Source organism: Doryrhamphus excisus, linkage group LG12, assembly GCF_037039965.1.
Source record: "Doryrhamphus excisus strain RoL-2023G ecotype Guam linkage group LG12, RoL_Dexc_Guam_v1.1, whole genome shotgun sequence".
Taxonomy (NCBI): domain Eukaryota; kingdom Metazoa; phylum Chordata; class Actinopteri; order Syngnathiformes; family Syngnathidae; genus Doryrhamphus; species Doryrhamphus excisus.
In genome coordinates this window covers 16,446,129-16,457,488 of record NC_136368.1, presented here as the reverse complement: position 1 = coordinate 16,457,488, position 11,360 = coordinate 16,446,129, and the positions used below count along the sequence as shown (strand labels likewise).

General features: G+C 41.8%; 1 protein-coding gene across 1 annotated transcript; it reads right to left on the bottom strand.

Annotated features, from left to right (window-relative positions):
- Nucleotides 1-647: 647 nt before the first annotated feature.
- Nucleotides 648-10,567, bottom strand: rev1 (REV1 DNA directed polymerase). Its single transcript, XM_058081105.2, has 23 exons — nucleotides 10,306-10,567; nucleotides 9,605-9,694; nucleotides 9,354-9,429; nucleotides 9,024-9,153; nucleotides 8,716-8,884; nucleotides 8,292-8,642; nucleotides 7,261-7,955; nucleotides 7,094-7,192; nucleotides 6,200-6,316; nucleotides 5,990-6,113; nucleotides 5,788-5,916; nucleotides 5,238-5,392; nucleotides 4,606-4,725; nucleotides 4,304-4,524; nucleotides 3,989-4,161; nucleotides 2,852-3,078; nucleotides 2,600-2,775; nucleotides 2,260-2,523; nucleotides 2,054-2,153; nucleotides 1,774-1,976; nucleotides 1,557-1,710; nucleotides 1,368-1,470; nucleotides 648-1,303 (listed from the first exon to the last, which is right to left on the bottom strand). The coding sequence occupies exons 3-23, from the start codon at nucleotides 9,417-9,419 to the stop codon at nucleotides 1,192-1,194; spliced, it is 3,888 nt and encodes a 1,295-aa protein (XP_057937088.2). The 5' UTR covers nucleotides 9,420-9,429; nucleotides 9,605-9,694; nucleotides 10,306-10,567; the 3' UTR covers nucleotides 648-1,191.
- Between the last annotated feature and the right edge of the window lie 793 nt (nucleotides 10,568-11,360).

The following is an 11,360-nucleotide window of genomic DNA, read 5'->3' as shown; positions in this document are numbered from 1 at the left end:
GCCAACGCGGAAGTGTCGTAGAATAGTAAATAAGTTGGTTTTATGACAGGAAACGTCACATCGAGTCAATTACATGTTTTTGTTTAATTCGTTATCGGCTTCAATGTAACGGACGTATTTATTATGACGTGTGTTACTTTGCATGGGGTCACAATATTTGGTACAACTGCACATTGATGTTACAAAAGCCAATATAAGATGTATAACAAGCTCTGCTTTTCCAATTACCTCATTTTACGACACATCGTAAAAGGTCATAATGTAGCATTATCAGTGTTTTTGAGTGACTTAGACCAGCAATATTAAATATCAGTTGCAGTTTATTACTAACAAGCTTTAAAAAACGTTCACAGCTTCAGGTCTTCAGGCACAAGCCAGAATAAAGATAAAACTTCACAAACACAGAAGAGGGAAAAAGAGAAATAACAACTTTTCTGAAAACACATTCATGTCAAAAAGTTCCCCCCAAAAATCGACTGATTTGGTTTGCATATAGAGATACAATTTTGGGCCAAGCACGTTTAGTGCATAGTGAAATTATTTTTCATATCACTTCTCACAAATGCCCCCCACAGCCAAAGATGTAATTAAACGTTTCATTATCCTTAAGATGTCTCACTCTATAGCACAGAAAATGCATAGGCTGCTTACTGATCAGATTCCCAAGCAGAGTGACAATCTTTTATCAGTAACCTCAAGTGCTTTCTTTACAAATTCTGAAAAAGGTCCACAGTTTTTCAGACAGTTACTAAGCATTTGCTACATGTAAACAGTAACCCTTTACATACTTAAGAGACCCTATAAAACATTATTTACATACTTTACAAATGACAAAAGATTTGGCACTTTTTTTTTGGAAAAGATGTGTGTTTTTTTAAAAGACTTTTAAAAAGCTCTTTAAGGGACATATTAAAGAAAGTGGATAGAGAGGAAATTAAAATACGTGTACATAATTAAAAAATAACATGCACAATATTACAAGAGGATGATCACTTTTTTAGGCACATTTCTGCCATTCAGCCTTCCTTAAAAAGGCTGCATATACAAAATTCTGCAGGTACACAAACTGATTAAACACATGGCTTTTTTAGCTCTTGTTTGACTCATGCTGTGTAAGAAATAAGCTGAGTTTTCTGTGTTAGCCAAAGAGTAAGAAATACAAAAAGGTGAAAAAAGCGTAAGGTATATCCTTCATGTTATCTTCAGGGTGCTACCGTAAGTTTGTTGCACAACCACTTGGACATTGTCCACGATGAAGTCAAAGGCCATGCTCCACACGGACTCCAGTGACCGCTGCATGAGTCTGCAGACACAAGATGTTTGGTGTCAAATAACTCAAAGAAACATAGGAACTTGATGCAACATACCTTTTCATGTATTTTATGATCAGATCCAGCTTCTCCAGATCTTTGTCCTCGATCAGGTCAGTGCAATATTTCACCACCTGCAAGATGTCCTCCTCCATGGGGTCTAATGCAAGAGTTGAATACACTGTTTTCACTAATCTGAATAGTTTAATCCCAAAAATGAATTTTAAACAAGTCATATGTGCCTACCTGTTATAGTGGTCACCCATTCATGTAAGAGAGTTTTAATATCGGACAGCTCAGAGGCTCCGGCCAGCGCTGGAGTAGGGCGAAGGATGGACTTTGGCAAAGACTCTGAGGCGTCTTCCTTTGAAGACGTTGCGGAAGGACCTCCAATCTCAGTCTGTGGAAAACAATCAGGTTATGTTCCAAATTTCACAAAAAAATTTCACATTGGGGAACCAACCTTTAAGACATTCACTGGTTCCTTCAGTTTAGTAAAAGGCGGTGCAGTTATGGCAGAGCTGTTGGCTGGGCGGTACTTCTTCTGAGGGGATGGCCTGTTTTTGGCGGGGCTTACTGCATTCTTCCTCTTGTTGCGCCGCTTCAGTTGTCCGACTCCAGCTCCGACGGGTTGCTTGAGCTGTAAAAGTGCATTCCTCTGCTCCACTGAAGGGAAAAGAGAAAGACAAATTGAGTGATGGTGGCTAAGAGGCAAGGATGCAAGGTGCCTGCTCAAGTCTTACATATTTTTGTCTGAGGCTGGTTATTTGTAAAACAATTGTAGGCTGACTTCAGTTCCTCCTGGAGCTCTTTAGGAAGGGCGGCAAACACTTCTGGGTCGACCTGCCGTCACAGATGATGATGATACTTTAAATGCAGTCAAATTTATTTAAATACCTCACCATTTTATTACTATTGATGCGATCAGGTAATAAATATATGTACATACCTGGGAATAATTGGGTAGCTCCAAAACGATTCCGAGACTGTCAGGATGGTTTGGAATCTGCAGCACCAACGCTCCAGCAGGTGGTTTGTTTAGTGCAGGTCCACAAGTAGGAGCAGCAGGACGAGGACAAGGAGGAGGAGGGACCAGGCATGACTGAAGACTCGGTGGCTGTGGACTGGGTGAACGCCGGTGGTTTATTTGCCACGACTGCTCCACTTGTGCCCTCAGCTCTGCGGGCAGGGCATCCAAAACGGATCGATCCACCTTAGGTTGCACATTGAAACACGGTGTAAAGAGGGAAAACACTTGTTATACAGACAAGGTTACTTGAATCAGCTACCTGTGAGGGAGAGGGGATTTCAATGCTGAAGTCAAGGCGCGTTTTGGGATGTTTTGGTGTTTGTCTGCATGGTTGATGGTCTTTGCTTGTTCCTGGGACTGGGGACAAAGACTGGAGCTTGGGCGATGCAGCTCTGACAGGCAGCATCTTTTCCTGTCTGTTGTTGTCATCAGAATCTGTGACAAAGATATTGATATTTTTGTTATTTTGCATAAAATCTGAAAAAAAAACTGAAACACAAAAGGTAGAGACCTCTGCTGCTGCTGCTTGTCGCCGCCTGGCCGAGCAACATGTCTTTGATGGAGCGCATTTGAAGACCGTTGGCGTTGTTGGGAACAGAGTGATGACCCTCAAGAAGCTGCACCTGGATGCCGACACCCCGCAGGTCTTGGACTGGTAGCTTCATAGTGTGGAACATCTTGATGACTGTGGCAGCAATCAGCTGGCCACTATCAGTGCACTGTGCTAGCATCACTGTCCTGAACAAGGATGGGAGATGAATAGTCATTAAAAATGAGGACCAGGCTTCCTACAGATCCTTAATTAATCTATTTTGTGAACCATATAAGGAAGTCCACCCCTCTGTGACGTCACAAAGGAATGGGTTTTTTTCCATGCCCAAAACAGAGTGTTTTGAGCCATCCCAAACATCTTCTGGGCTCACTTCCAAATGCGCAAACCTCATTAACTGAAACATTGGCATCGTTTTACATAAGAATACAACATTCAAAGTACATATATAGGTCCGAAAAGTGGAAAATGCATTATAAGTCACCTTTAACTTTACCAAAACCTCTTGGAGCCAGTCAGGAGAATCCGGGATCTTCCTGTAATCATCATGCCCAGCTATGTCTTCTAGTTAATAATTGTACACTGTACGAGCCTCCTTTCTTTGAGTTAGTTCCCCCTTCATTCACTGTGCACATTCTCTTTCTTCAGCTGTGCGAAAATATAGACTTATATCATTTTTTTCTGCAATGAGAATTCTCTGGAGTTCAACATATTGAAATGCAAATAGAGGAATTATTGAAGATAGCGGTGATGTCTGCTGTTGGCTGGCATCACCCATGCGGGGACAATGCACGTTGCGCTTACTATTGTCGTGCACTAGACGTAAACAGTACAAGTTTTAAGTCAGTCATGTGGGAGCTTGGTCATTTCGTGCCAATGCGCACCATTATAAAACTTTGAGGATATCTGTGTATACTAGCATGGTCTTACAAAATATTATGACCACAAACCACAGGGTGCACCACAAAAACAACTCATTTACATCAATGGGATGTCCTAATTTTTGACATGACTAGATAATGTAGACTGGTCAATCAGAGAACTTGGTCCTCTCTATAGTTGAATACATGAGGAAAAGTGTAGGAAACACCCTCATACTTGGCAAAGTTGTCGCATATGCCATGGCCGCCGTATTTGGCTGACTCTTGTGGCGCGCCCTCCTTGCGGACCATAACCTTCAGGGTTACTCTGCGTCCTTTCAGTCCAGCATCTTGAAGACGTTTTTGTACCTCCATGGACAAGTTGGATAGAAAACTTTCTGCCTCATCAACCTGGTGGATGTACACACGAAGAGACTGTTAGAAAGGGACATCAATATAAACATTAAATGAATATATCGTTGAGAAAGGCATCATTTTTGACACAACTCTTGTACTTGGTCTTAATGGTGTGTCCAGTGAGCGTCGGTCTTGCCTTTTTAAAGCGTATGTTGTAGTTCATCTCTGCCGACACCGACTTCCGCTCCTTCTCGTAGCGGACGGGACGCTCATCAATGCCCCTACAGAAGCGGAACAGCGTTTGTCCCGAGCGTGGTCCAAACTTCTTCTGCAGCTGACTTAAAGACACCTGTCGGAGCTCCCCGCATGATTTAACTCCAATAGTAGCAAGCTTTTTGCCCATAGCGGGCCCGACTCCTGGAAAGAATGAAAAGACATGTAGCATGTAGTCTGGGAGTGCAGGTACTATTTTCAACCAGCAGAGAGCGCTGTATCAACCTGGCAAGCTGGTCACTGGCAGGTCCCTGATGAAATCGTCCACGTCCTCTGACTTTAAGAAGTACTGCCCGTCTGGCTTGGCTTTACGTGTTGAAAGCCGAGCCAATAGGATGTTGGACCCTACAAAGATTGGGATTAGATTTAGATTAGATTGGGTTTACATTTAAAAGCAAAACTCTGCTTTAATTAATTAATTACGAAGATGATCCTCTAACTACATAAATTAATTACATATTTAGTGTCTGGGTTTTTTTTTTCCATCGCACTAATTTAATCTAAAATTTTACTGTTTCTGTATGCAAGTTGCCTTTAAAATTTGTTTTTTTTTTCATTTCTTATTCTTGAGTTGTTGGGGGTGAGGAAAAAACAGTAATGGTTTGGGATTGTTTAGCGGCAGCTGCTCCCGCCGTAGTTGGCAGGGCAAGGTCAGGAATGGTCAGTTGTGTACATGGCTAGGACTAAATCTACTCAAGTCTTAAAAACTTATCAGCCACAACAATGTAATGAATTGAAAACACCCGATTACTTTTCTCAACAATTTAGGTGAGATTAAAAAATATCAATCAATCAATTACAGAATGAATGAATCTCTATTTTTTTTAATTTCTGGCAGAACTGGCTGTAATACTAACCCATGCCAATGGAAGCACAGCATCCTGTCTTCTCTTTGATGTCCGCTCTGATGGCCTTAGCCAGATCTTCCGGGTTGATACCCAACTCTGCTATCAGAGCAGAGGCATCCAACAGCACTTCATCGCAGCTTAGAGCCTCAATGTCATGAGTGTAACTGCAAAACAACAACAAAAAAATGTTACATGATTAATTGATCAATAAGAAGTCTGTCCATTGTGTGGAATCCATTAATTATTCATGTTTTGAAGCCAAATGATGTGCACAACCAGGCTTTCATCGGCAAAGGTGCTGATTTAGTCTCAATCAATTTGTAAGAACTGTTTAATTTTTGCAAAAAAATAGTATTTTTACTTTCTGTGGTGTATTTGTAATATTAACAAACATCTTTAAAAATGCTAATTTTTCTGTTACATTTTTTTAATTTCTTTATTCCAACCTTTTTTCTTCTGAAAACTACTTTTAAGCAAATATTCCTTGAGTTACTCATAATCAACTGGCAACATACTGGATGAAGACTTCCAAATGAGAGCATAGAAAGGCTTCTCTTACCCAGCCAACGTCTCATACATGGTGAGGGCCACCTCTTTGTAGGCGTCAAAATCGTATGGGACAGACCGCAGGGTGGGACAAAGCTGTTTGGCTTTGCCAAAAAACATCCCATTCCTTACACCTGCTTGTCTGGGAGAAAAGGTTGTGACATAATGTGAGTTTTGTTTGACACACAATCAAATAGTGAGTGCGTCAGTGTCACCTTGCAGCATAACTACAGGATGCAATCTCTGCCATGGAAAGAGCAGCGTCCTTGTCTACTCCATTGGTATGTCTCTCATTGCTTTGTGCATGAGCAGCACCATGTAAACACTCCGATTCCTTGCCTGGGAAGCAGACATTTTTTAAAGGCAAGTGAGTGTGAGTGTGCCTTAAACAGGACGTTTGCAAACATCTGAAAACAGAGGCTGACCAGGCTGAGGCACACTGTGTTTCCTCTGGTAGTATTGCTGCTCCAACTGTGGGTTGGCCCCTGGTCTTAAAGGCACACGCGCATGTCCGCGGTTACTCGTCACAGCGACAGGCTTATCTGTGAGGAAAACAAAACAAAAGGTTCACACTGAATTTACAAGACTGTTTCACATTTATTTTACTTAAACACAATTTTACTCACCAAAAACTCAAGAGCTTTTAGAATATTTCATGACATTATGTGGCTGCATATGACTACAACTATGAACTAGGTTAAATCAATACCTCTATGACAGAGTCAGTCAAAACTGAGCATGATCACCATACAGAAAGACCGGTTATATTAAGACTGTATAGATTCATAGTCCAACCAAAAGGTGGTGCCAACAAGCATAATTACAGCTTTTCTTCCAGTCACCCACACATACCAGCGACCTGGAGAGATGCACTTGACGGGACAAAATGTGCTATTTGCAAATTAGCAAACAAAAGAGGAGGAGTTATAATGCTAATTTTAGGATAATGGTGATCAATAAAGCAACGTCATAAAACAACTGTCAAGCAGCAAAAAATTATTCGTAGATTTTGTTATTATTATACAGTATATTGTTATTTCATTGTAATTGAAAACATTGAAAAAATATTTAGACTTTAAATATAGCTTAGAATTTTTTTTTACAAAAAAAGGCCTCGCCTTTTATTCTGGGTCATCTCAAACAAAGATGAACATGTTGTCTTTGTACAAAGCAGCAATACATTATAATACAACACTGGGTCCCAACAGGCAATGTGATGATGGAACCAGCTTACTATCGACACAATACATCAGTCGACCATTAGCTCGTACCTAAAGTGGCAGGAATATGAATGTTAAGGCAGACATAAGAGGCCTCACCTTTGAGTTCTGGCAGATGTCGGATCCCAACAGACACAAAGAAACAATCCATGTCCACATGAAGAATGCAGGATTTAACACTGAAATGTGTCTGTGTACCTGAAAAATATTACAAATTAAACAAATGATCACAAGAGGTATTTCATGTAACAAAAATTTTTTTCTACCTTGGCTTCCAAGTGTGTTCTGTGCCACCAATTTCCGAAGTCGCTCTATCCCGGGAAACGAAGCACCGCCCGTGGCTTTTCGCTTGCTGTGCAGTTCGTTGACGTATTCAGAGAAACCGGTCCTCCACGTGGAAATCTGGTGTAAACGCGAGTGGGCGTAGAACTCAGAGATCAAACTGCCCGTCTGCGCTGACATCTGAGCCGAAGACTCTGACTGTGGTGTTTTGGAATGAGGTTGGACAGTTGAGTTGCTTTCCAAGGCAGGGTGGGACGAAAAGGTATTGGAGTGACTGCCATTTAGACGCATGGGAGAGCGTGGGTGGGATGGTGGGGAATGACATATTTTGTCAATGTTTGAGTCAACTTGACAAGAGATGTGTGGTGAGAGTCTTTCGTTGGACAGTAGGGGTTTAAGTCTCTGTTTGTCTTCTGAACATAATTCCTCAACACAGGCAGACAACAGGTCGGATTGCTTTGGAGGACTGCTGGGAAACTCGTATGGGTCCGGTTTGGTCTTTGAAGGTTGATTTCCAGGTATTGTGATGGTGCATCCAGTCAGGTCAACGGATGACTTGTCTGTATGAGGGTCCTTTGACTTCAAGGCACTGTTAATAAAATGAGCGTGTCCATTGGTGAGGTGGGAAGGGGCTTTGATACAATCTGGCATAAAGCCTGAGGTCTGCAATGATCCATTTCTGAAAATGTAAATACATTAAAAGTATTTCAGTATAATAAACAAGATGATGCCTCAATTCATAATGTTTTCATGGTACAGTCACAAAGGAATATATTTACAATATGGCCTAGGTTCCTAAAGTGGGAAGGGACACACCAATTGTAATGGGGGAATCAAAATGAAAAATAATTAGCACCTAACACTCACAATTACAAGTGCACCTGAACTAATCACATCACAAAAAGAATGGTGCTAAAAGGAGACAGAGCATGACGGTTTTCAACAAATAAATAAGTTTGATAATTATGATAAAAGAGGCTTTCTGTTCATTGTAGTATTTTTATACCATACTCACACTCTTAATTCCACTTCCTTGTGTCTACTCTGGTGCGGACTGCATGAGGTGTTGGTCTGAGGTTGAGGTTGGTCTGCACATTGCGGGTGCCTCAAGGGGCTCCGGTGGGATGGCGAATGGGGGCTGAGCTCAGGGTTCGTAGATGCTGAGGATGGGTGATGTGAGGTGTTCTTCTGGTGGGAGCCTTTTTGTTTGGTGGTTGGTATTGAGTTGTCCTCGTTAGAAACAGTGCGATGACTGGGTCCAGCAGTCTCTGAGGTCCGACGCAGCTTTATTCCAGGGAATAGTGAACCCTTGTGTTTAGCGTATAGTTGGTAGTGCAAGTAAGGGAGCAGACGGCCAGCTTTGATGCTGATTCAAACAATACAGCACATTATTTTACCACAATTTGATTCTAGTCATATTCTAGTCTAACTGAACCCACCTGTCTGTGATCCAGTCGGGCTTGATGACCTTTTCCCCTTTCAGCTCCTGAATTTTGCTGTTTGGCAAATTATTGGCAATGATGTGGGTGGTCTTGGAGCGAGAATAGTAGATGTGGAATTGGCCACCGTGGATCATCATCAGTCTGCGGAGCTCATCTGCACTTGGTTCTGCCAGCATAGGAAAAAAAAACCCTTCATGAATTAAATGATCACTTTTATAAGTATAAATGCAAGGTGGTGATAGATGACCACAGCATAGCTCACAGGGCATTCGCCATTGTGAGTTGTTCAATTTGTGTAATAGCACCTGTATATCCATTGACATAAATGGCCACCCCGGTGAAAATGTTGGTTGAGCCACCCCTTTGTTTCTCTCGGGGAGCGTCACTCTTGAACTGCTCATCCAATTTGGACACCTTGGCAGCCATGTAACCACCCTGCAAACAAGGAGACCAGTGAGAATAGAAAAGTCAAATACATGCTGCTTTTTGCCTTCCAAGTGTTTTAAAAATAAGAATTAATGTACATTAATCTGTTACAGAGTCAAACTGACACCATTTTAGACAACATTTATTTACGACACAGGGAATCTGTGAGTTGTTACTACTTAATAAAGTGCAACTAGAAACATATTCACCCTCTCTGCCCAACCATTGTCCCCACTGGCGTTAGCTTTCTTCTTGGTCCATACATCTCGACTCATACTGAGTTACCTGGAAGCACAAAAACAGAGATTACAGTCAAGTTCAAAGTTTAGTTCAAGGATTAACAGTGACAGTGAGGAGTACCGTTCTTTCAGGAAATGTAACATTACAACAAACAAAGCATCATATCATAATTTATACTGGTAAATTGTATTTTTTATGGATTTGGGTTCATTTGAGTCACCTGCTAAAGTGGTCCAGTTTCGAGTCAGTGAACCAATTCATGTGAATCATCTGAGTGAGCAGTGTTTCTGGTGAGTCCGCAAACTTGAGTCTGTGAATCAGTTCAACAATGTCATTGGAGTTAGGATCTTTGTGTGAGCCTGCTAACTCCCCATTATGTATGTACTTGGTAATCGTCAAAGGAGTCATGACCCGCCGGGTTCATGGACGACTCTGACTCATGGCTCCAGACTCAATACGCAGAATCGGCTCATTAAACCGGATGAGTCATGATCCGAGCACCTTATTTTGTGATAATATAAGCACGCTAAGTAGCATGACATGTGACATGTGTTTGTTGTTATCAACGCTGCTACGACTAAGTCAACATGTAAGATATGATCCACATATATTTACATGCATTGGTGGACAACTGTGTGTACTAACTAGAGGCATGTATGGGCATGTCCACAGCTAAAAACTTATGAAGTTGAAGCTAAAGAAAACATCTGCTTCACACTGTTAGCTAACGTTAGCTTGTAGCGCGAGGCGATAGTTAGCTTGAGTTCACCTCAGTTCACAGCATGACATAAAGAGCACGAGGAAGCTAATGGCTAACATGAACAACCAAGTAAGTCTCTGGTGACAACAATGTTTTACGTGTGTAACGTCGTCTTTGCACACAAATGTGTGACATTTAAATAGAAAGCGTCTGTCTTTTACCTTTCGTACTGTCAGATGAGGTTGTTGTTAGCCACAGGCAGACTTCCCTTACCACATAAGCTTGTCCAAAAGAATCTTACAGACCGTTGTCCGCCCTTGTTGGCCTTCAGCCTCAGGTGACACGAAGACAGTCTTATTTATTCATGGTGTCACAACACGCTTTTACATCCTTCAGCTCTCCAACGTTGCGGCTTTGCTTCTGAGCCCCTTTGCTTTCCATCATTTCTACATCAATTTCAGATTGGGGTACACAAAGCACTTCCGGCAATCTTTCAGAATAAAACGATTGTTAATGAAACTGGACATGATGAGCAGTGTACATACACCTTATACAGCAGTACTATTCAACTACGATCGTTTGTCAGAAATAGTTAAAGACCCCCCTCCAATATAACAATATTTTAATGCCCTATTTGTAGATAATTTCAAGTAGAAAGTAACGGAAGTGATGTTTGTGCATATTCTGGCTACCTTGACTAAACTCGTTGCCTCGTCACCTGAATTGACTCTTGTTGGCTGGCGCCTGAGACGTCCTCACCAATTAATTCAGGGGGAAACGCCGAAAATGCATTGTAGGTGGTATGTGTGTCGTAGTGTTCTTTTTATAAAAGGTTAATAGAGTTAACTTATGTTGTTTATGCCTCCACATTTCTCTCTGTCTTTCTGCAGACAGTCTACGGCGCCGTCTGGGATTTTTTTTATCCTCAAATCGCATAGGCACGTGCCCCGGTGATGTCGTGATTTAAAAAAAATGAAACAAGGTCAGTACATCAAGCCTCCATCAGGGAATGATGACGAGTGCCACCTATAACACATGCACTGTACTACGTTTATTATTGTATCCACCAGCAAAGGCATTCAAAGAAAAATGTACATCTCTTGAGATGAGTATGCTTTGACCTGGTGGCACGTGAGCGCCCTCATTGGCTGTTCACTGTTGCCATGGCAGCAGACATGCTGAAGTTTCATCCACCTATGAACAGTAGGAGGTGTTAATGATGGAGAGGCTGACACATGCAGGCAAGACAATGATACACGCGCGCGCGCACGCACGC